This window comes from Oryctolagus cuniculus, chromosome 18 (genome assembly GCF_964237555.1).
Source record: "Oryctolagus cuniculus chromosome 18, mOryCun1.1, whole genome shotgun sequence".
In the NCBI taxonomy this organism is placed as follows: Eukaryota; Metazoa; Chordata; class Mammalia; order Lagomorpha; family Leporidae; genus Oryctolagus; species Oryctolagus cuniculus.
Window position 1 is genome coordinate 52,926,706 of NC_091449.1, and position 24,724 is coordinate 52,951,429.

At 49.9% G+C, this 24,724-nt stretch overlaps 1 protein-coding gene across 1 annotated transcript in view; it reads left to right on the top strand.

The window, feature by feature from the left end:
• Positions 1-24,724, top strand: part of WWP2 (WW domain containing E3 ubiquitin protein ligase 2) — a 157,728-nt gene that overhangs the window by 48,574 nt on the left and 84,430 nt on the right. The window contains exons 5-6 of the mRNA XM_002711669.4: positions 18,898-19,035; positions 22,218-22,314. Coding sequence (XP_002711715.3) covers positions 18,898-19,035; positions 22,218-22,314 — 235 coding nt within the window. The remainder of the gene's footprint in view (positions 1-18,897; positions 19,036-22,217; positions 22,315-24,724) is intronic.

Here is a 24,724-nt window from a genome sequence, read left to right on the forward strand (position 1 = left end):
CGGCAGCGCTGGTAGCCCCTGTCTTTCCTGGCCGTTTTGTACAAATGGGAGCACATGCATCGCCCTGCGTGCAGTGGTCTCAGCAGAGCTGTGTGAGCCATGTCGCCTTCCCCGGCACTCCGGACTTCCTGTCCCTGCTTGCCTTTCTTTTAGGCGGTTTCCTCACGGAATACTATATGTTTTGTTTCTTTTCTCATCTGCTGTCCTCCACAGCTGAGGTAAGCTCCTCAGGGCGTGGGGAGGAGGAGGCATTTTGAGTGTCGCTCACTCCTGGGCAGTGCCGCCACGTTGTGCCTACGACACAAAAACGTGGACTGTGAGATGGGCCGTCTCCGCTGGTGAGGGAGAGGATGCCTTTCCCTGGGACTCCCCTCCACGTGGCTGGCGTCTGGCTCACCTCTGATGCAGAGAAGGGACCAGCGTGGTGCAGGGTGCCCCCTCTGGGGAGGCTGCCAGCCCCGCTCCCACATGGGAGCCTTTGTTCGTGTCTCCCGATCGGGCTGCGGTGATATCAGTGACGACTTGGTGGGCACCAGACGCCAGGCTGTAGCATTCAGAGCCGCGAGCAGCCTCTGAAAGAGCCCTGTGTGCAGCTCTCCCTGGGCCTGCACCTCGGGCAGATGCGCCCAAGCCAGAACCTCAAGGAATTCCCCAAGAAGCCAAAGTCAACCCTTCCCCGGCCCCACGCCCCCAGCTTCTCGAAGTCACAGCCGGACCATTTTGTGGCTTCAGTGTCAGCCCAGAGCTGTTGGAAAGAAAAGGCCCTTTTAGCCAAGAGTCTCTGAAAGTAAACACACAGGCCCTGCCACGATGTTCAAACAGGCCTGTGCTATGTGGCGCCGGCCGGGGGCTGCCTGTGAGCCTCTCTGGGAGGAGAGGAAGAAAAGCTCTCTGTCCAGGGCCCCTTCCCGGGGAAGACCACCGCCTCTGCAGCGTTCTGTGGGGTCGCGGCTTTTGGAATCAGTCCACCTAGCGGGAATGCGTATTTGAGCAAGGGTGACTCCGCTGGCCAGAGTGGTTCCTTTCTCTCTCTTTTTTTTTCTTTTTAAAAGATTGATTTATTTTCTTTGAAAGACAGAATTACAGGGAGAGACAGAGAAACTGAGATCATACTCCATGCACTGGTTCACTCCCTAAATGGTTACAGAGGCCAGGCCAAAGCTACGGAGCCAGAAGCTTCATCTGGGTCTCCCATGTAGGTTCAGGGGCCCGAGCACTTGGGCTGTCCTCTACTACTTTCCCAGGCACCTTAGCAGGGAGCTAGATTGGAAGTGGACTCGAACCAGTGTCCATATGGGCTGCTGGGGTCACAAGTGGCGGCTTCACCTGGTACACCACAATGTCAGCCCCCAGGTGTCCTAACTGCAGAGCCAAATACCCATCCCCAAAATGTCATCATTTTAGTAAGTAATAAAAATAAAGAAGACCATTCATGAGACAGTTTCTGTTGTGTTTCGGCTTCAGGTCTTTGAGATCTGGCGTGTCTGTTACACTCATAGCCCGTCTAGTCCAGAGCACTCAGCTCCATGGCCCTAGTTGGGGGGGCGGGGGTGGCCCTCGCAGTGGACCCTGTGAGTCTAGAGGTTGAGTGACTCAAGGAAGACATGGGAAACTTCTAAATCAGGTTACTGTGTGTACAGTTCTGGAAATCTCTTCCATTCCTCTCCAGCCTGGACCAGTGTGTTTCTCATCAGCCACATGGCATTCAGGTCCCAAACCCACAACTGTTACAGGCATGAAACAGTGGCCTCGAATTGGCGATAGGAAAGTGAGTCTGCTGCCTGGATACGAGCTATTTCCTTCCCCTTGCCAAGAAGAAAGCTGAGACGCTTCGTCTGATGTGTGGGCCTCTGCGCTGCCCCAGTCATTTGAGAGTGGCTCCCGCCTGACTGTCCGTTCCCATCTCCCAGGTTCTCCAGGGGTGGGGCTGTGGTTGCTGGAACGGTGTTAATATCAGACCTCATTTGTCTCCTTGGAGTGCTCGATTCTCCCTTTTCCTTCAGTCGCCCAGGGTTCATGCAGTATTGTTCTTAGAGGAGGAGACCTGCCCTTGTGAGAGAGCGACTGTCTGGAGGGGAGAGGATCCTGGCACAGGATAAGAGAGCCACAGTCACCCAAGCGGCAGTTAGCGCCACTCTCAGGACCAGAGTGGGCGTTTCAGCTCCGTGCCAGGCCTGGCCTGGGGATGCTGTTTATCACGTAAAAGATAGTGAGGCCCACATTTTCAGAATGTGGTATCCGTGTCTTCCCTCCTGTCTCCCCGAGTTAACTACTATTTATGTGCACATGCATGCCATGACTTTATCTCTTGGAGTGTGGACATTCTGGCCAACGCTAAAGTCACCTTAAACATGGCCTTCCTTTCCCCAAACCTTTCTCAGTAGAAATACTGCTTCTGTATATCTTTATATCTTTGATTGCTTAGTTTTCCTTTTTTTTTTTTTTTTTTTTTTTGACAGGCAGAGTGGACAGTGAGAGAGAGACAGAGAGAAAGGTCTTCCTTTTGCCGTTGGTTCACCCTCCAATGGCCGCCGCTGCAGCCGGCGCACCGCGCTGATCCGATGGCAGGAGCCAGGAGCCAGGTGTTTTTCCTGGTCTCCCATGGGGTGCAGGGCCCAAGCACCTGGACCATCCTCCACTGCACTCCCTGGCCATAGCAGAGAGCTGGCCTGGAAGAGGAGCAACCGGGACAGAATCCGGCGCCCCAACCGGGACTAGAACCCGGTGTGCCGGCGCCGCAAGGTGGAGGATTAGCCTATTGAGCCACGGCGCCGGCCTAGTTTTCCTTTTTTGACAGGCAGAGTGGACAGTGAGAGAGAGACAGAAAGGTCTTCCTTTTGCCGTTGGTTCACCCTCCAATGGCCGCCACGGCTGGTGCGCTGCGGCCGGTGCACCGCGCCGATCTGAAGGCAGGAGCCAGGTGCTTCTCCTGGTCTCCCATGGGGTGCAGGGCCCAAGCACTTGGGCCATCCTCCACTGCACTCCCTGGCCACAGCAGAGAGCTGGCCTGGAAGAGGGGCAACCGGGACAGAATCCGGCGCCCTGACCGGGACTAGAACCTGGTGTGTCGGCGCCGCTAGGCGGAGGATTAGCCTATTGAGCCGCAGCGCCGGCCTCCTTTTTCTTCATACAATGTCTAGATGTGTAAGATGAGAGAAATACTGTTACCTTGTCTCTGTTCACAATGACCCAATATTGTCATTTTTTAAATTCATGTATATATTTGCAAGAGTTACAGAGAGAGAGAGAGAGAGAGAGAGAGAGAAAGATATCTACCATCCACTGGTTCACTCTCCAGATGGTCACAACAGCCAGTACTGAGCCAGCGATGCCGGGAACCAGGGGCTTCTTCTGGGTCTCCCATGAGGGTTCAGGGGCCTAAGCATTTGGGCCATCCTCTTCTGTTTTTCCCAGGCCATTAGCAAGTAGCTAGATGAGAAGTAGAGCAGCCGGGACACAAACTGGTGTTCACATTGGATGCCAGCATCACTGGCAGTGGCTTTACTTGCTATGCCGCAACAGCAGTCCTGGCCCGGTGTTATTTATCCCACTTGTGTAACTTCTCATAGCACTGAGAAACCATAGCCGCAAATAAATGGGAAAGCTTCTGTATATATTTTAAAAGATCTGTGGAATACATCAAACGAAAACTCAGATGCCTTCATGTTGGGGTCTATGGTGCCCCTAGCACTGCCTCTGTAGTTTATGTATCTTCTTGTATTTGCATGTGCAGTGGTATCATACAGTGTGGGGAAAGGATTTGGAATGTGTCTGTGGCGTGGGTGTCATATTCTCCCTTTCTGTATTTGAATTTTTATAATGAACATGTTATTTGAATTTTTTTGAAAGACAAAGAGAAACAGACAGACAAATCTCCTACCTGCTCGTTTAGTCCTCAAATGTCTGCAACAGCTGGGGCTAGGCCAGGCTATAGCCGGAGGCTGGGAACTCAGTCCAGGTCTCCCATGTTGGTGGCAGGGACCCAACTACTAGAGCTGTCACTGCTGCCTCCCAGGGATGTTTTAGCAGGAAGCTGGAATTGGGAGTGTAGGCAGGACTCAGACCCATGTAGGCATTCCAGTATGTGATGTGGGTATTCCCAAGGGGCATCCTTTTTTTTTTTTTTTTTTTGACAGGCAGAGTGGACAGTGAGAGAGAGAGACAGAGAGAAAGGTCTTCCTTTGCCGTTGGTTCACCCTCCAATGGCTGCCGCAGCCGGCATGCTGCGGCCGACGCACTGCGCTGATCCGATGGCAGAAGCCAGGTACTTATCCTGGTCTCCCATGGGGTGCAGGGCCCAAGCACTTGGGCCATCCTCCACTGCACTCCCTGGCCACAGCAGAGAGCTGGCCTGGAAGAGGGGCAACCGGGACAGAATCCGGCACAAGGGGCATCTTAACTGCTACACCAGATACTTGCCCCCGTTAAACAAAATTATTTAATAGGCAGAGACAGATGGACACAGAGAGATCAACCATCTGCTAGTTTACTCCCTAAATGCCTGCAACAGTTAGGGTTGAGCCAGGCCAAACCCAGGAGCCTGGAACTGGATCTGGGTCTCTGACATGAGTGACAGGGACTTAGCTACTTGAGCCATCACCTGCTGCCTCCCAGGGTACACACGAGCAGGAAGATGGAATTGGAACTGGATTTGGGACTTGGATGCAGTCATTCTGATATGGGATGTTGGAGTCCCAAGTGGTGTCTTAACTGCGACCCCAATCACTTGCTCCTACTCCCAATTTTTAAGCTTTTTATTATAGAAAATGTCAAGCATAAATAAAAGCAAAAAGAGCAGTGTAATGAACTCTCTTGTGTCCATTACTGAGACTTTATGACCATCACAGGGCCATTTATCAAAGATGTTCCATCTTTTGGGGGAATATTTGAAAGGGAACCTTAGACATCATGTTATTTCACTTGTCAACACTTCTGAATACATTCTAACTACTATGGAAATTAGAAAAAAAATGTATCCACTATGCAGTTGATGGAAGTTGAAAAAAAATAAGTTGTGCTTTAACGGTAAGATTATGACTTATTTCATAACCTTACCCTTTAATCATAACTTATCATTTTTCCATGGCTCATTTATTTCTTTGCCCTTACATTTACTTATTTTTACATGGTTTTAATAATAGCATGTACTGTATACTATCTTTTTAAGCTTAACATTGTAGTATACATAAAATTACATGTTGTATATGCTTTATAATCACTAATTAATTAGGTTATAATTCACTTATCAAAAACTGTAATTTCTAAGAAACCAATTTTTAAAAGGAGAATATTTTAAAACCAGAATTTTAACATTAAAATAATTTTCTAGGCAGACTCCCACATTTTGCTGTGCAAAGAACGTTTAAAAGGAGGTTTATTCGTGGAGAGCCTGCCTTAGCTGTGTTTATAAACATGGCCTTGATCCTGGGCAGCTGGGGGAGGTGGTGGGCGGCTGGCAGTTGCTGAGGCTCGGAGAATGGATGATTTGTCAGAGCCCGGCTGGCCCAGGAGCTGAGGGTGACGGCGTCATGCGGCTCCCCCACTCTGCTCGGGGAAGAGGAGCCGCGTTGACAGGCAGCAGAGACTTCCCCTGCCCAGATCCCCCTCCCTTTCCTTAATAACCTTGATATACACCACGACTTGACAGCCAGCGTCGTCCTGTTCCTCGGTTGTTGCTGGGACGGCTGTCTCTTCCCTGCTGGCTGGTGGCCGTGATGCGTGAGCGGTTCTGAAGTGTGCACGTGCACTTTGGCGAACAAGTGCAGTAGTCCCTGCTTGTACTGGGAATACTTCCCAAGAGCCCCAGGAGACCCCCGACACTGTGGGTAGCACCAAACCCTATATGCAGCTTCTTCAAACAGCTTGTGAAAAACACGTGTTATGGGAAAACTATGTGTGGATCTCAGTATTTCTCACACCAAAAAAAACACATTTTTAAAAAAAGATTTATTTTATTCATTTAAAAGAGAGGTAGAGAGGTAGAGAGAGAGAGAGAGAGAGAGAGAGAGAGAGAGGGAGGGAGGGAGAGAGGGAGGGAGGGGTCTTCCATCCTCTGGTTCACTCCTCAAATGGCCACAGCAGCCGGACTGAGCTGATCCGAAGCTAGGAGCCAGGAGCTTCCTCCAGGTCTCACACATGGATGCAGGGGCCCAGGCAATTGGGCCATCCTCTGCTGCTTTCCTAGGCACATTAGCAGAGAACTGGATCAGAAGTGGAGCAACTGGGACTTGAACCAGTGCCCATATGGGATGCTGGCACTGCAGGCCAGGGCTTTAACTCACTGTGCTACAGCGCTGGCCCCTAAATTTAGCTTTTCATTCCATTTTTCATGAACTTTTTAAAGAATACTTTTTTTTTTAAAGATTTATTTATTTATTTGAAAGAGTTACAGGGGCCAATGCTGTGGCGCAGGGGTAAAACCCTGGCCCGAAGCAACAGCATCCCATATGGGCGCCGGTTCTAGTCCCGGCTGCTCCTCTTCCGATCCAGCTCTCTGCTATGGCCTGGGAAAGCAGAAGATGGCCCAAGACCTTGGCATGCTGCACCCGCATAGGAGACCTGGAAGAAGCTCCTGGCTTCGGATCGGTGAAGCTCCGGCCGTTGCGGACATTTGGGAATTGAACCAGCAGATGGAAAACCTCTCTCTCTGTCTCTACCTCTCTCTGCAACTCTTTCAAATAAATAAAAATAAATATTTTAAAAAAAGAAAAAGTTACATGGAGAGAGGAGAGAGAGAGAGGCAGAGACAGAGCGGTCTTCCATCCACTGGTTCACTCCCCAGTTGGCCACAATGGCTGGAGCTATGCCAATCCAAAGCTAGGAGCCAGGAGCTTCTTCCGAGTCTCCCATGTGGGTGCAGGGGCCCAAGGACTTGGGCCATCTTCTACTGCTTTCCCAGGCCATAGCAGAGAGCTGGATTGGAAAAGGAGCACCTGGGACTCGAACTGGCACCCATATGGGATGCCGGCATTATAGGCAGCGGCTTTACCCACTACACCACAGTGCCGGCCCCTAAAGTACACTGTTCTTTGTTTTTTGCCTATACAGACCTATGAATGTTTAATTTATAAATTGGGCTCAGAAACAGGGTAACAATAATAATAATAAAATGGAATAATTATAACAGTATAGTCTAATAAAAGTTATTTAAAAGTCATGAATTGTTTATTTCTGGAATTTTCTGTTTAATATTTTCCAACCACAGTTGCCCCTGGGCCACTGGAAACCAATGGAGAATGAAACTGGGGACAAAAGGAGGCAACTCTGAAGAAAAATACAGGGAACCACGTGGGCCCCCAGGCAAGAAAAAAACCAGGGTGGTCAAGGTAGAGCAGTCTATTGTGCACCGAAATGAGGATGCGGGGCCTCTGGCCTCCCTCTTTTCTCTTGTAGAAGGAGAGTCCTCCTTCCTCCTCTCTACTTGGTGCTCTATGCTTTGGAGCCCACTCTTTCCTGCCTTCCTAGGAATCTTTCCTGAGTTTCCTCCTAACTGGCTAAGTCTTCTCTGTTTTCTTTGTAAGGTTGTTTTCATCTGTGTGACTTTAAATTTGAGAGTTTCCTAACGTCCCCACCATGTCTCCTCTCTCTTTCTGCATAACCACCCTGTACACGTGCCTCCTGGATGAGGAGCTGAGACCGGGCCCCTCTCTGAGCACCATTCCCATGTCTCGCCACTCCTGTGGATATGTTGGAGGCTCCTCACATGGCCCGGTCGACATGGCTCCTTGTGAACTTGTCGCTTCTTCCCCAGGCTTGTTGTTTTTCTGGGATTCTGTGTGTCAGTGTATGAGATCTTCCATTTGTACAGTTAAATTAGAGACCCTGCAGTCACTGAAGACTCTTGTCTACCTCCTTTTGTTTTTTTCTAAAGATTTATTTTATTTATTTGAAAAGTAGATTTACAGAGAGAGGCAGAGAGACAAATCTACCATCTTCTGGTTCACTCCTTGTGGCCACAACAGCTGGGGCTAGGCTAGGCTGGAGCCAGGAGCCAGGAGCTTCTTCTGGGTCTCCCACATGGGTGCAGGGGCCCAAGCACTTGGGCCCATCCTCTGGTGCCTTCGCAAGTGCATTAGCAGGGAGCTGGATTGGAAGTGGAGCAGCTGTGCCTTATGGGATGCTGACGTTGCACATGGAGGCCTAACCTGCTGTGCCACAGTGCCAGCTCCTGTCTGTTCCCTTTTCTAATCCATTTCCAGATTCTTTTGGCTTTTGCCTTTGCTTCCCTTGTTTTCTACCCTGAAGACTGGATGGGTTTTGAAAACACAGACTTATCTTACCACACTTTGATTAAAAACCCTTCCAAACTTTGCTGTTGCTCTTAGGTAGGGAAAACCTCAGCCCATGAGCCATCCCTCAGCTTTTTCCTGTTTGGATTGTGTGCCATCCCAGTCCCATTCCCCTCTGTTCGGGTTCTTGGATTCCTCCAGCGCATTGTGCCCGTGGCACTTCCTCTGCCTGGAGTGCTCGTCCTCCTTGCTGCATGTCACCCACAGCCTGCCAGCTGTGCTTGACACTGCAGAGCGCAGTGGGGTTGTCAGGTCCTTGAGAAGCCCCCAGTACCCTGACAGACTGGTCTCCAGCTGCTCACGGGATCATTTATGTCTTGGGTGAAACCTTTTCTTACACTTGTGAGGTTATTTGGTTCCTTCTGTCTCTCCCGCCGAATCGCGAGGTTCCCAAAGCAGGGCCCGTGTCCGTTTCCGTCTCCATCGTAAGCCAGCCTCGAGTAGTGTCTGGCAGACAGTGGGTACCCAGTAAACGTTTCTTGAGTCAATGAACAAAAAAGAGAGGGAGAAGTGAGTTTGCACACTGGCTGTGTACAGTGGAGCAGTTTTCTCTGGAAGAGCCGGTGCGGCCCCAGTAGACCAGAACTCTAGGGTGTGCGGGTTGGGCTCCTGGTAGCAGCCGACTTTTCCTTACACTCTGTGTTCTGGGAAGACCCTCCACGGCGGGAGTGTTGGGGGCCGGGTCCGCCTTGGTCCTTCAACAAGAATTCCAGTGTTTCCAGCCCTGTTTCAGCTTAGGAGAGGCTTGCTCTTGTTAGGCTCTGGCTGAGGTTGGAAGCGGTGCGACGTCACAGCAGTAAATCCTGGAATCCTCTGGCTTCTTTGACTGCAAAGGGGGGGATGTGAAAGGCAACTCTCTTTAGAGCTGGGTTGACTCCAGCCCAAAGGAGACCATTTATACTCTCTGCCCTCCTAGAATTTCCTCCGGTTCCGTTCCTCTGGGCACCAGTGTTGCACAGTTATGTGTAGAATGAACACTGTTAATGAATGCCCTACTTATTTTCACTTCCTTTTGAAGGGCCTGTGGGGTTGAAGGCAGAGGGAGGCAGGAAGGAGGCGGCTTGTTCCCCTGAGCAGCCTGTTCAGGCTGAATCAGTCACACCTTCCTCATTCTCCCTTAACAGTGTCCTGCCTTTGCGTCTTGTTCCTTTTTTCTTCAGATTTGCAGGTTCATTCTGATATTTGAGTTCTGTATTAGGATGAAACAGAAAGCAGAAAAGCTTTTTTTCCTTTGAAAAGATGTAAGTGTGTCAGTAGACGTGTGTTTAGGGGGTATAGGAGTGAGGAGGGGCAATAAATGATGAAAGGTCCTAAACTGGAAAGTTCTTCCATACATTCGTGTGAAACCAGCCAGGCAGGAGTTCTGGATTTCCTAGTGGGACTGCATTAGTAGTGTGGTTTTGCAGTTATGGTGCATGTAGTTTTTTCTTTTGTTGGAATAACAAAGGCAACTCCCATGCCCTATTTATACTTACTAGTACCCTATGAAAACAGCATATTAAAAAGTCCAAGAAATGGAAAAGATAACTCTTAGAGAAAAATATTACTCATTTTGGTTGCACATCCCCAGCTCTTCTCATTTGGAAATTATTAATCTGAAGCCACTTGTAAATGTGAGGCTTTGAAGTGAAGAAAAATAGAGTAGGAACTAGTCCCCTAACAACTTGATTGGTGTATTTTCTACCTTTTTGTATTTCAGTGGACTATACAAGGCTGCTTCAAAAAGGTTCATGGGAAATGAAATTAAATGGTGAATTTATTTTGGTACAGAAATTTTGAAATCTGTGTACACAAGTGGTCTTTAAAGAGTTCCTACACGGGTGGTCATTCAGCCTAGCAGTTAAGATGCCCGGTAAGATACCTGCATCGCACACTGGGGTAACTGGGTCCCGCCCCGATTTCAGCTCCTGACTCCACCTTCCTGCCAGTGTGTGTGGACCTGGAGGGGCAGCAGTGATCCTGGGTTCTTGCATCCATGTGAGCAACCTGGATTGAGTTCCCAGCTCCAGGCATCCGCCCTGGCCACTGTGAATATTTGGGAAATAAACCAGTGGACTGGGATTCTTTCTGTCTGTTTTTCTGTCTCTCTCTATCTTTCAAAAAATGATTATGGAAAACACATTGTGGAAAAACTACGCATGGATTTCAAGAATTTTTTTGCACTAAAATAAACTCTTCTTGTAATTTCATTTTCTGTGGGCCTTTTGAAGTGTCCTCGCATACATAATATTGAATTCTTGTCGTTTTTTCAGTTGGCTTACAGTCAGTGCCTGTGCGTTACGTATGCTGGACTGAGGAAGGAAGAAACTATTATAGAAAATTAAGAGAGCAGACAAATGCAGAGAGCAGCCAGCAACCCCCTTGTGCCCCAGCTGCCTCTGAATGGCCGCTGCTGTCCCGTCCACCTTCCCAGCCACTCCACTGGGTTAATTGTATGTAAACCCGAGATGTATTTCATGTACAGATATTCCAGTGTGTATCTCTGAACGGTAAGGACTCTTAAAAACAGTAACCATGATACCTAATTTTTAAGAAAGATTTATTTATTTATTTGAAAGGCAGAGTAAGAGAGAGAAAGGGAGAGACACACAAAGAGGGATGGAGAGATCTTCCATCTGTCATTTGCTCCCCAAATGGCTGAACTTGGGTTGGGCCACGCCAGTGCCAGGAGCAAGGAACTCCTTATAGGTATCCCATGTGAGTGGCAGGAATTCAAGTACTTGAGCCATCATCTGCCACCTTCCTAGGTGCATTAGCGGGAAGCTAGTCAGAAGATAAGGGATGAGTCTGGTGCTGTGGTGCGGTAGGTTAATCCTCCGCCTGTGGCACTGGCATCCCATCTGGGCGCCAGTTCGAGTCCCGGCTGCTCCTCTTCCGATCCAGCTCTCTGCTGTGGCCTGGGAAAGCAGTAGAAGATGGGCCCAAGCATTTGGGCCCCTGCACCCACGTGGGAGACCTGGAAGAAGCGCCTGGCTCCTGGCTTCGGATCAGCACAGCGCTGGCTGTTGCAGTCATCTGGGGAGTAAACCAGTGGATGGAAGACCTCTCTCTCTGTCTCTCCCTCTCACTGTCTGTAACTCTACTCTCAAATAAATGAATAAAATCTTTAAAAAAAAAAAAAAAGATAAGGGATATAAGTGTCCCAAGTGGTCACTTAACCCACTGCACTGCAATGTCAGCCCTATCCCTGACGCCGGTTTTACACCCAGAAACTCAGTGATTATTTTTTATTCTCATAAGCTATCTTCTTCTTTTTTTTTTTTTTTAACTTTTATTTAATGAATATAAATTTCCAAAGTACGACTTATGGATTACAATGGCTTCCCCCCCATACCGTCCCTCCCACCCACAACCCTCCCCTTTCCCACTCCCTCTCCCCTTCCATTCACATCAAGATTCATTTTTGATTATCTTAATATACAGAAGATCAGTCATAAGCTATCTTCTGATGTATATTTCCCCTGTTGTTTTACAAAAGTTTTTTTTTTTTTTTTTGTAAAAAAAAAATAGTTTGAGTCAGGATCCAGGCAAAAATCAATATGTTCATTAATCTTCCCACCCCCTTTTTAAGATTTGTTTATTTATTTGACAGGCAGAGTTAGAAAGAGTGAGAGACAGAGAAAGAAGTCTTCCATCTGCTGGTTCACTTTCCAAATGGCTGCAATGGCTGGAGCTGCACCAATCTGAAGCCAGGAGCAGGAGCTTCTTCCGGGTCTCCCATGCAGGTGCAGGGACCCAAGGACTTTTTTTTTTTTTTTAATTTTTTAAAATTTATTTGACAGGTAGAGTTATAGACAGTGAGAGAGAGACAGAAAGGTCTTCCTTCCGTTGGTTCACCCCCCAAATGACCGCTACGGCCAGAACTGCACCGATCCGAAGCCAGGAGCCAGGTGCTCCTAGTCTCCCATGCGGGTGCAGGGGCCCAAGCACTTGGGCCATCCTCCACTGCACTCCTGGGCCACAGCAGAGAGCTGGACTGGAAGAGGAGCAACCAGGACTAGAACCAGCGCCCATATGGGATGCTGGCGCCGCAGGCGGAGGATTAACCAAGTGAGCCACGGCAACAGCTCCCCTGGGGAGGGGGAGCCAAGGTCTTGAGCCATCCTCTACTGCTTTCCCAGGCCATAGCAGGGAGCTGGATTGGAAGTGCAGCAGCTGGATTGGAAGAGAACCGGCGCCCATGTGGGAAGCCGGCACTCAGGCGGCAGCTCTATCTGCTGTGCCACAGTGCTGGCCCCACTCCTTCCTCTTTTGACCCCTTGCAGTTTGTTGTTGAATTAGCTGGACAGTTTGTCCTGCCTGGTTTCCCACACTAGGGGTTTTGCTGTTTGTATCGCTAGAGTGAGTCACTGTGGCCCTCCATGTTTCCTATAAACTCGTGGATAGTCTTGATCTAATCTGTGTTAGTTTGTTCCTTTTGGAGACACCTGGTTTGTGCTGTCTCTGTCTTGGTAAGCTGGCTTTTCAAGAGTTCTCTGGCCCCATCTTTGAGACTTCCTGGATTCTTACCCCCACCCAGACCCTATGATCCAGCTTATTGCTGTCTTTTGACCTTTGTAAAGTAGCAGCATAAGGTATTGGTAGCCAGCTGGTGCTTGGAACAGAGCAGAAGGGCACAGTCCTGTAACTGAAGAAACACATTTGCTGATGGCTGAAGTTAGCATGAGCTCAGGCCTTTGGCTTCCGTGGTAGAGCTGCAGTCTCTTGCCAGCAGAATTTTTTCATTATATATGTTCCATTTGGTTGTAGTTGAATCTGACTTCCTCAACCATGCTCTCTCAGTTGGCACTTCTTGTAGCCCCTGCCTCTGATTTGCTCACAGCTGGGGGCCTTTGAGGCCTGTGCTTGGTGGGGAGTGGTGAGTCCTTCCTACCTGGCACATGCCGGGGGGAGGCCAGGGTGGAATTTTCTCAGACACTGTGTTCCTGGAACTCACTGCTGTTGTCTGGGCCCCAGCCACCATCTGCTGTAGCCTGGACTACGGTGCTGATCTCCTTGTTGGTCTTGCCTGCTTCAGCCCTGTTCCTCCCGCAGCCACAGCGATCGTGCTGCAGTGGGAATCCTGTTACTTCCTTGCTCAGAACCTGCTCATGGCGCCCATCATTCACAGTCTATGCCGAAGACCCTGCAAGGGCTCCAGGGCCTCACTCTGGTTACCTCCTGCTTCCTGCCTCCTGCCATTCCTTACAGGCTCGCATGTTCCCACCTCCACCTTGCCACCTGCTTTTCTCTTTGTGTGGAATATTCTTCCTCCAGATCCCTATGCTGCTTGCCCCATCCTCCTTTATTAAGTCTTTGCTGAATTGTCACTTCCCCTAGAGGCTCTTTTTTTTTTTTTTTAAATTTATTTATTTATTTGAAAGTCAGAGTTATACAAAGAGAGGAGAGACAGAGAGAGAGAGAGGTCTTCCATGCAGTGGTTCACTCCCCAACTGGCTGCAACAGCCCGAGCTGAAGCCAGGAGCCAGGAGCCTCCTCTGGATCTCCCACGTGGATCCAAGTCTTTGGGCCATCTTCTGCTGCTTTCCCAGGCCACAGCAGAGAGCTGGATCAGATGTGAAGCAGCTGGGTCTCGAACCAGTGCCCATATGGGATGCCAGCGCTTCAGGCCAGGGCGTTAATCCACAGCGCCACAGTGCCCGCCCCCCCAGAGGCTCTTGTCACCACTCTCAGCCTCCCCAGTGGAGCATTTACTCCACCCCTTCTTTGTTTTATTATTCCCCTACACCTGCCACTCTTAACAGTATGCAGTTGGCTTTTTTTTTTTTTTTGGATAGGCAGAGTTAGACAGTGAGAGAGAGAGAGAGAGAGAAAAGGTCTTCCTTCGGTTGGTTCACCCCCCAAATGGCCACCACGGCTGGCGTGCTGTGCTGATCCGAAGCCAGGAGCCAGGTGTTTCCTCCTGGTCTCCCATGCGGGTGCAGGGACCCAAGCACTTGGGCCATCCTCCACTGCCCTCCTGGGCCATAGCAGAGAGCTGGACTGGAAGAGGAGCAACCAGGACAGAACTGGTGCCCCAACCGGGACTAGAACCCAGTGTACCGGCGCCACAGGCAGAGGATTAGCCTAGTGAGCTGCGGCGCCGGCTGCAGTTGGCTTCTTTTAAAGGTAACTGCATGTGGTCTATTTCTTGAAACTAGAATGTTAACATCCCAGGAGCCCAGGTTTTTGTCTGTCTTGCTCCTGTCACTTCGTGACTAGAACACTGGCTGCTCCGTGCACACACCTGACAGCCTGAGTCCAGCATCTGCATGCAGGGACAGCCGAGATGGCAGTAGGGGTGAGCCTCCCGTGCTCAGGGTGATTCTAGTCAGGGAAGTTGCTCTGTCTCAGCCACGTTCTCGTGCATTTCTTACTTTTTGAGCAATGCCTCAGAAGGCCATAGGAAGGCGTGCACGAAGAGAAAGGGCCTTTGTAGTGTCGTCAGCAAGTCTGTAGTGGAACCAGAGGGCCCCAGAGGTGAGGTGGCTAAGGTGCTATTTATAGCTAGGATTCCAGTATGTGTTTTCCAGCCACACTCAGGCCTTTCAGCCTCCCCGTACACTCTGTCACTCAATTAGCTAATGGTTCCTTGAGTCCCATTATGCATTGTACAGTCCCCAGCTCAGACTTTTTTTTTTTTTTGAAAAAGAGAATAATGGGGTGTTCTGTTCTCAGTGGTTTAATATTTTAAATAGCTTTGCCAATTAAAAAAAACCTTTTCTCAACTTTTTATGAGGAAATTTGCAAACATATGGAGCAGTTGAAAGAGCGTTACACTGAACACTGAAAAGCCCTTCCACAGATCCCCTGCTTGTTGACATTTGCGCACGTCCGTGTTTTGCTCTGCCTGTGGATGGATCCTTGGGTGGCTGTGCGCATGCTTCCCTTCCTGCAACCATTGAGGGTAAATTGCCGACATGACGCTTCACTCCTGCACAGTTGGCCTCTTCTCCTATGCAAATAAGTATAGATGTCATCATAATGTACTCTTGCCTCTGCCAAGAATAAGAACATTCTCATATAAACCATACAATTGTTACTGAGCCTGAGGACATTCACAGTAACTTCAGACCTCATCCGATACCCGGTCCATGTCCAGGTTTCTCCAGTTTTCCCAGGATGTTTTCTCAAGCCAAGGTTTCCCCAGAATTCATGCATGGCATTTGATGGTTATGGTTCTTTAAATTTAGAAGAGTCTCCCTCCGGACCCTTTAAAAGTCCATCTATTTAATGGCAGTTTCTTTCTGAAGATTCAAGTGGTCGCATAGATGCCAAATGTAGATGTGTGTGATATTCCCTCGTGAAGCCAACTCATCTGTTTCTCTGGCCCCTCACTTCATGTGGACTGGGTTGTAGGTTTAGGTGCTTGATTGAATTTGAGTTCAGTGCTTTTAGCAAGAGCACTTTAACGGTGATGTTGTGCACCTCCCACTGCGCCCCTCCCACCAGGAAGCACATGGTGTTAGGTTGTCTTGTGCTGTTGAAAAAATTTGTTATTTATTTGTTTTCATTTTATTTGAAAGGCAGAGGGACAGAGACAGAGAACTCTTCACCTGCTGGTTCATTCCCCAAATGCCTGCAACAGCCAGGGCTGAGCCAGGCTGGAGCCAGCAGCCTACAACTCCTTCTGGGTCTCCCTTGTGGGTGGCAGGGACTCAGCTACTTGAGGCATTACCTGCTTCCTCCCATGGTACACACTAGCAGGAAACTGGAGTCAGGAGTAGAGCTAGTACTCAGTCCACCCGGGTGCTTAGATACCAGTGTCCCTAGCCGTGTCTTTCACTTTTTTTTTTTTTTAAATAAAGATTTGAACCCACAGTCCCTGACTGCATCCACCTTCTTAAATTCTGTGCTGTATTTTTTTTTTTTTTAAGATTTTATGTATTTTATTTGAGAGGTAGAGTTACAGACAGTGAGAGGGAGAGACAGAGAGAAAGGTCTTCCTTCTGTTAGTTCACTCTCCAAATGGCTGCAACGGTTGGAGCTGTGCTGATCTGAAGCCAGGAGCCTGGAGCTTCTTCCCAGTCTCCCACGTGGGTGCAGGGGCCCAAGGACTTGGGTCATCTTCCACTGCTTTCCCAGGCCATAGCAGAGAGCTGGATGGGAAGTGGAGCAGCCGGGACTCGAACCTGTGCCCAAATGGGATGCTGGTGCTGCAGGTGGAGGATTAACCTACTGTGCCACAGTGCTGGCCATGTCCTGTATTTTTAGATCTCAGCCAAATTGGAGAGGGAAGATAGTCCCTGAGGAGGAGGAGGAGTAATAATAATAGTAACCTGACAAGGCAATAATAAACGTTTATTATCTCCACGTTTTGGTGGGTCAGGGTTCGGGAGCAGCTTAGCTGGACAGCCTGGCCTGGAATCTTTCCCCAGGCTGTATGATAGAAGGCTCACCTGGGGTGGGGGGGGATGCCAAGGTAGCTTCCTCCCACTGCTGGCAAGTGGTGCTGGGAGTGAAAGGCCTCAGTTCCTTCCCATACTCCTTGGCTTTTGAAGGAACCAGTTTCCAAATTATATATGTTCTTTTTTAAAAACGATTTGAGAGACAGATGTATAAAGAGAGGCAGAAGCTCAGAAAGACTGAATGACGAAGCGCCTATCCACTGTTTTACTCACCAGATGCCCACTGTGGCTGAGACCCATGGGCCAGGCAGAAACAAGGAGCTTGGAACTCATTCTGGGTCTCCCATGTGGGTGGCAGGGACCCAAGTCCTTGAGCCATTACTGCTGCCTCCCAGGGTGCACATTAGCAGGAAGCTGGAGCCAGGAGCCAATGCCAGGATGCTAACTCAGGTACTCTGGTATGGGACATGGCCATCTTAACCAGTAGACCAAATGCCTTCCCATGCAAATGTAGTTGTGCGAATGTTATTTTATAGAAATGCCTGGAGGTTACCAGGCCCCTTAGTGAAACTAACCAAAAGAACAGCCTACTTGCCAGGAGGTGGAGAGCACTGTTAGAGGGAAGAGAGACCGAGGCAAGGAAAACATGCTTGTGAGGGCTTGGAAACACGGAGGACAGGGGGCTTCAGCGCATGATAGCAGAGCTATGCGTCGACGCAGGCCTGCTGCTGCTGAGTTCTTAAAGAGCTGTGCCTGTAGCCTAGAAGTTTGGTTCTCTTGAGATGGGGTAGGTTATCTCTAGAAAGTGCTCAGGCTTGCCTTTGTGCTAATGGAGACATTTGTAACAGGGTACTTCAAAAAGTTCATGGAAAAGTAGAATAAAAGATAGTGCACCTTCCTGAAGACCCCCTGTACATGACTTGGTTTGTTCTAGAAAACAAGCAAGATGGCTTATGATAATACAGTTACAGCTGTGAAACTAAATGAGGCCGGCTCCTTGGCTCAATAGGCTAATCCTCCGCCTTGCGGCGCTGGCACACTGGGTTTTAGTCCGGATTCTGTCTCGGTTGCCCCTCTTCCAGCCTAGCCCTCTGCTATGGCCCGGGAGTGCAGTGGAGGATGGCCCAGGTCCTTGGGCCCTGCACCCGCATGGGAGACCAGGAAAAAAAAAAAGCACCTGGCTCCTGGCTTCAGATTAGCGTGATGCGCTAGCTGCAGCACGCCAGCCGCGGCGGCCATTGGAGGGTGAACCAACGGCAAAAAGGAAGACCTTTCTCTCTGTCTCTCTCTCTCTGTCCACTCTGCCTGTCAAAAAAAAAAAAAAAAAAAAAAAAAGAAAAGAAAAGAAACTAAATGAAACAGTGGACCTGGTTGGGAGGGAGGTCCCAGTAGGCTATTGCAACACTTCTGTGGCTGGCTTTGAGAGGTGAGGAGACGCTTGATACCCTGTGGGAGTTCTCACCCCTGCTGGTTCTCCTGTAATTACTGACTGGCCTGAACTGGACGCCGCAGCTCCTGACTGGCCTGAACTGCACGGAGCTGCAGCGCTGGATTCAGTGTGGACAAACTCCACTGGAGCTGTTGAGCGTGGCCAAGCACAGTGGTGGGGGCCCTGCTGGCTCTCTGGGGCTCAGGCCTCTGCCTGCTGTCCGTTTGTTGTTTTTCTGCCATGGCTTCCCACCTCTTCTGCCCACAGCACTCAGTGTCCCTGAGGCCTAGGGACCTGGGTAGCTGGGCTGCGCGTCACCTCAGGGTTTAGCCGGCTGCTGCTGGCCCCTCTGTGGGCCTGCAGAGGGACTTCCTGTGTTGAACTTGCCTTGTTTTAAAAGTTCTCCCTGCATTTCAACGTGATGAAATTTTCAAGGCTGAAAATGTCAAGAACACTTTGTCACCCAGTACGGGAAGGGATGCTTCCCACGCCCCTCACCGAGAGATGGCTCCTGAGACATCTCCCTGAGTCTCCCACACTGCTTCTCTTCTTTTTGTCGCGTTCTTGGAACTCCTTCCTCCCTCCAGACACCTGCAGTGTGCCTGGTCTGCTTCATGGTCCCACAGGCGTAAACTAACACTAAAACCAGAAAGGTGGCAGTGCCGTAGCTGACCTCATTCCATTAGAAGGATTCCTTCCCGCTCGCTTTGCTGTGCCGTGAAACAGGTTGGAAACTGGAGAGAAGTGTTGCCAGGGAAGCCACAGTGGGTGAAACGGGAGCGTCTCACGTACAGAGTTGGAATTTGGGGTGCGTTCACTTCAGTCCATGCATGTTTCCTTTTGTGCCCAACAGTGGAGAACACGCAGCTGACTTTGAACCTGCAGACGGAGAACAAAGGCAGCGTTGTGTCGGGTGGAGAGCTGACAATTTTCCTGGACGGGCCGACTGTTGATCTGGGAAGTGTGCCTAATGGCAGTGCCGTGACTGACGGTGAGTGCCGCCCTGCTCCCCAGGGCTGTGCTGGGAGGGGGGGCGGGGCGGGGCGGGGCAGGGCAGGGTGGGGAAGGGCGGGAGGTGCTGAGAGCTCAGTTCTTGACGAGGTGTCTTGGTTTGGATACTGCTTGGCTGGTCCTGGCCCACATTTTGTCCTGACTGTTCTCAGCCTCCCAGATCAGAATCACAACATGGTTTTTCAAGGACTGCTTTCTGATCAAGGACCAAAATAAATGCCGTGTCCTTGTAAGCGTCTTATCCTTGGGTTTGAGGGCAGAGAAAGCCATCTTTTCAGCCCACGTGGACTTTGGAAAACAGAGTGTCTTTATCATTTGGCCCACTTTCCTTCTTCCCAGGACTGCTAGACTCCCAGCAGGTCGAGAGTGCTGTTAGGAGGCAGAGGTGGTCAGGGAGGGGATGATGTGGCCTTCTGGAGATGCACCCCAGCAAAACACAGACAGAAGTGGGGCAGCTGGAGGGTGCCTCTCTGACCTGAGCGTGCCAGTGTGCTTCTTTTGATCTCCTCTGAAGTTAGTCACTTCTGGGTCTAGCAGGAAATGATTTCATGAAGTCTGAGGTCTGAAGTGGGTTGGGTTTCTCCATAATTTTTCTCATTAAATGTTTTGTTAGATGTGAGGTAGCCGCTACACTTTCCAGGCCCCAAACAGGCTTTCTGTAGCTTCAGGATGATGGAATTTGAGTTCTAATTCAAGGGCAATTAGGGTGGAATCCGGGTGGTGGATGAACCTTGTCTGCTAACAATCTCCGGGGCTGAGGTTGTGGTGCACTGGGGTAAGCCACAACCTGCGACACCGGCTTCCCACTTGGGCACTGGTTTGCATCCAGGCCCTTCTGATTCCCATATAGCTCCTTGCTAATGTACCCAAGAGGGCAGTGGAAGATGGCCCAAGAGCCTGGGCCCTTGCCACCCACATGGGAGACCTGGATGAAGCTCCTAGCTTCTGGCTTCTACATGGCCCAGCCCCGGCCATTTTGGCCATTTGTGGAGTAAACCAACACATGGAAGATCTCTCTCTCTTTCATTCTCTCTCATTCTTTCTCATATTCTCTCTCTCTCCCATTCTCTCTCTCTCTCTGTCTTTCCCTCTCTCTCTTTAACTGTTTTCAAATAAATACATCATAAAAATAAAAAAGAATCCGGCCGGTGCCGCGGCTCACTAGGCTAATCCTCCACCTTGCGGCGCCGGCACACCGGGTTCTAGTCCTGGTCGGGGTGCCGGATTCTGTCCCGGTTGCCCCTCTTCCAGGCCAGCTCTCTGCTGTGGCCCGGGAGTGCAGTGGAGGATGGCCCAAGTGCTTGGGCCCTGCACCCCATGGGAGACCAGGCTAAGCACCTGGCACCTGGCTCCTGCCATCAGATCAGCACGGTGCACTGGCTGCAGTGCGCCGGCCGCGGTGGCCATTGGAGGGTGAACCAACGGCAAAGGAAGACCTTTCTCTCTGTCTCTCTCTCTCACTGTCCACTCTGCCTGTCCCAAAAAAAAAAAAAAAAAAAAAAAAAAAAAAAAAAAAAGATAATTAAAAAAAATAAATAAATAAAAAAGAATCCCTCCACTAGACTCAGTAGGGTGTATAGTACATGCACCATACACTCATAAACATAGACATACATAAACAAACACTGGGTATGTACTAGGCTTTAGCCCGAGTGCAGGCCAGAGGGCAGTGGGCAAAATCCACAAGGTCTCTGCCCTTGAAGTTTATGATCTTGGTTGGGGCAGGGAAGTTAGCCATCAAATGAGTAACTATTAGAGTGACACTGTGTCAAAAGTTATAAATGAAGAGTATGGTGTGGTATGAGGTTCCTATACTTTGGGTGATCTCCTTTAAACTAGGGGTCTGAGAAAGTTTCTCTGGGGAAGCTGAGACCTGGAATATGATAATTTAGACAGGCCAAGGAGGGCAGTGGGGAAGAGAGGGGAAGGGCCTGTGGTGGGAGCAGAGGTGGCCAGGGCCAGGGATCCTGGGGAGCAAGAAGGAGGGTCTAGGAGGTGAGGCCTGAGAGGTGTAATCTGGGATCACACAGCCTTATAGACCTTGGTAAGGATTTGAACCCCATCCTGAGAAGTAGAGATCTCTTGAATTGATTTCAGTAGAAAGACTCTCATGGTCTGATTTGGTTTAAGAAAAAAAAATTAAAATTAAATTTTATTTATGTGAGAACCAGAGAAGGGGGGGAGGAGGGAGGGAGGGAGGGAGGGAGGGAGGGAGAGAGAGGGAGAGGTTAGAGATGATATATATATAGAGAGAAAGCAAGCTCCCATACTCTGGTTCACTCCCCAAATGCCCACAACAACTGGAACTGGGTTGGACCAAAGCCTGAAGCTGGAAGTTAATCCAGGTCTCTCACATGGGTGGCAGGGACCCAATTACTTGAGCTGCCACTCTTTTCTCCCAGGGTTTGCATTAACAGGAAACTGGAGCCAGGAATTGAACCCAAGTACTCTGATATAGGACATTGTCTCTCAACCAGGATCTTAACTACTAGGCCAAATGTCAGTCCCAGATTAGGCTTTTAAAAAGCTCTCTTGGAGTAAGTTTTTGACACAGCAGCTAGGATGGCCACATTTCATATCTGAGTGCCTGGGTTCATGTTCTGTCTCTGCTTCTGAGAGGCATACAGGTGATGGCCCAAGCAGTTGGGTCCCTGCCATAGCCATGGGAAACCCAGATTGATTTCCTGACTCTTGGCTTCTGCCTGACCGAATCCTGGCTGTTGCAGACATCTGGGGAGTAAACCAACAGATGGAAGATCTTTCTGTCTGTGTGTCTTCTGGCCTTCGAGTAAACTAAATACATTTTAAAACATTTAAAAAGCTTTCTGGTTGCCTTACAGAGAAACACCCTTCATTGCTTTGCCCACTTTGCATTGTGGGCGAATCTGTTCTGCTTCCCATTTGAGAAGCTGACAACTCACTGAGTGTGCAAGGCAGTGTGCTTGTGAGTGCCGTGGGCATTCTTGGATGCTGGAGAGGTTGGGGCTCCCCTGTTCCGTCACGTGGATCAGCTCTCTTCCTTCTCTCGGCCATGGCTGCAGCTGGCCACCCTGCTGGAAAACTCTGCGACACGGAGTGGTTTCTTTTCCTGGTAGCCAGGTCTCATACAACAGAGAGCTTCTCAGCCTCGCTGACTTCTCTTGTGATTGATCCCCTTTCTAGGATCGCAGCCGCCTTCGAGGGAATCCAGTGGGACCGCTGTAGCACCAGACAACCGGCACCAGCCCCCCAGCACAAACTGCTTTGGCGGGAGATCCCGGTAAGACCCATTTTAGTGAGAACAAGGTGGGAAGATGCTTCAAACTTTCAAAAACATGTTGGGATGTGGCAAGGAACAGTTTATGTTCCAGAGACCGTGGGACTGATTGGTTATGTTAAGGAGTTCTGGAGGGGGCCCAGCACTCAGGATTGCTAGCAGGGCTGGAGGTTCCTTGACAGTGGCTGGGCTGATGAGTTGGCTGTTTGGGTAAGAGGAACAGGTGAACAGAGAACCTGACTGCCTTTTGTGACGAGGGGCTACAGTGCAGCCACAGTGACTCTTCTGGGAGACACATGGCAGTGTGCAGAGCAGTGGTTCTCTGTCTGTGCCGTTTGCTGTTAGTGCACTGCTGGTCTCTGGAGTGGCCCAGGGCTCCCTTTGGCATGTTGGTGAAGACCTGCACCTAGCGTCTGACTTACTGATACTTGTGCACGCATCATGGATGATGTTGTATTTACTGACATTCTTGTCTGATACCTGTGTTAATGGTGCAAACTGATTTCCATGGTAACTGAATTCCTAGGCAGGAGAGTAGCTTTATAAATGTATGAGATATGGGGGAGGGGACTTACTTTACTCAATTGTGTTTTTTTTGCAGTGTACAAAATCTTCATGAATTTTAAAGTACAGAACCATGAATGTGGGGCATAAGCCTTCATTACCTCAGGGCCATTGTTGTGGCACACCTGGGTGCTTGTGGCAGCATCTCACACTAGAGTGCTGGTTTGAGTCCTGGCTGCCCCCGTTCTCATCCAGCTCCCTGCTAATGTGCCTGGGAAGGTGGCAGAAGATGGCCCAACTGCTTGGGTCCCTTCCATTCGTGGGGAGACCCAGGTAGAGTTCTGAGCTCCTGGCTTCAGTGTGGCCTCGCCCTGGCCATTTGGGAAATGAACCAGTGGATGGGAGATCTTTCTCTCTCTCTGTCTCTCCCTCCCTCTCTCTGTCACTCTGCATTTCAAACAAATAATCTTTAAAAAAGAAAAAAATATCCTTACTACTTGCCAAGAGTAGGTGAATAACTGGTAAAAATCTTCCTAAACAAAACCAGGGCATGGGGAATAGGCTTTGGAAAGGGGACTATAATTTCGGCCAATACCCACAGCATCTTGAAAGGGCCCTCTGAGGACAGCTGACAGCTTCTGTGGGTTTGGCTGTTTTGCGGGTTTCTGTGGTCACGGTAACTGGCAGGTGTCAGGAGCAAGAGAGGGCGGCTGTCTGCATCTTCTGTCCACAGTGGCATTAGAAGCAGAGGTGGCCATTTCCCTGCTGTCTTTCCTCCAAGTCTCCACAGAGGCGTTGTCTCACACCCTGAACACCAGTCGTGTTTTCCGCGACTTGCTGGATGGCGTTAGGAGGGATAATCAGTAGGCTTTCACAGGACAAGGCTGGCAACCGAATTGACGAATCTCTTTTCTGCAAAGGTGGGCGGGGTGTCCAGGTCGGGAGGAAACAGAATGCGTTGAGGGGTGGGGAGCTGCCGCAGCGAGACACTTGAGCATGTCACTCTTGCAACAGGGATGCCTCGGCAGCTTCACCACTAGTAACCACCCTCTTGGTCTTTAGCTGACTTGGAAAGTTTGTGTCTAACATGCTGATCTCACTCAGTGAGGGGCTGGAGGGCAGAGCCTCGTCTTAACAGGTCTGGACCTCTCCTCTCTATTTATTTATTCATCTGTGGCCAGGGCAGCAGACTTTACTGATGGTAACCTGACAAGGTAGGGTCTACCCTTCTCCAGGGCATCTGGGATGGAAACCATGAAGAGGGGGTATTCTCAGTGTGTTGGTGACGGAGTGGGGGCAGGGACTGTCTTCTTCTGGTGCCCTCTCGGGGCTGGTGGTCCAGGGGGAGCACACGTCTTCACCTGTTTATTGCCCTGGGCATTTCTCTAGTTGACCAGCCTTGAGATCTTGTTGGTTGTCATTTGTGTTGGCTAATAAAACAGAGGCCAGGCTTTAAGCAGGAAATCAGATGCATTTTGTCCCTCATCCGAGGCTGGGTAATTGTTGGCGGGCAAGTGCCTTCCAGGTGCCTTAAGCCACGTGGGCGTCCTCCGTCAGCCTGGCTGCTGCAGCCTCTGACCATGCACGCCTGTTTTCACAGGCCTCTGCACTCATGTGGAACCTGCATCCTTTGGAGACCCCCCTTGCCCCGTTGCTGAAGCATACCTGTCCGTCACTGCACACTGGGACTTGGCACTGCAGGTGGAGGCAGGGGGATCTCCTGTATGAGAGTGTGCGGCTTTGACATCGGAAGGTGTAGATGGAGTCCTGGCCTGTGCTTTATGTGCTGTGTGATCCTGGACTAGTTGCTAAACATGTCAGAGCCTCGGTTTTTCCGGGTGTAAAATGGGTCTGTCACCTGACTCACAGGTTACTGCAGGAATTGGCTGAGGTGTGGTAGGGCTGCCTG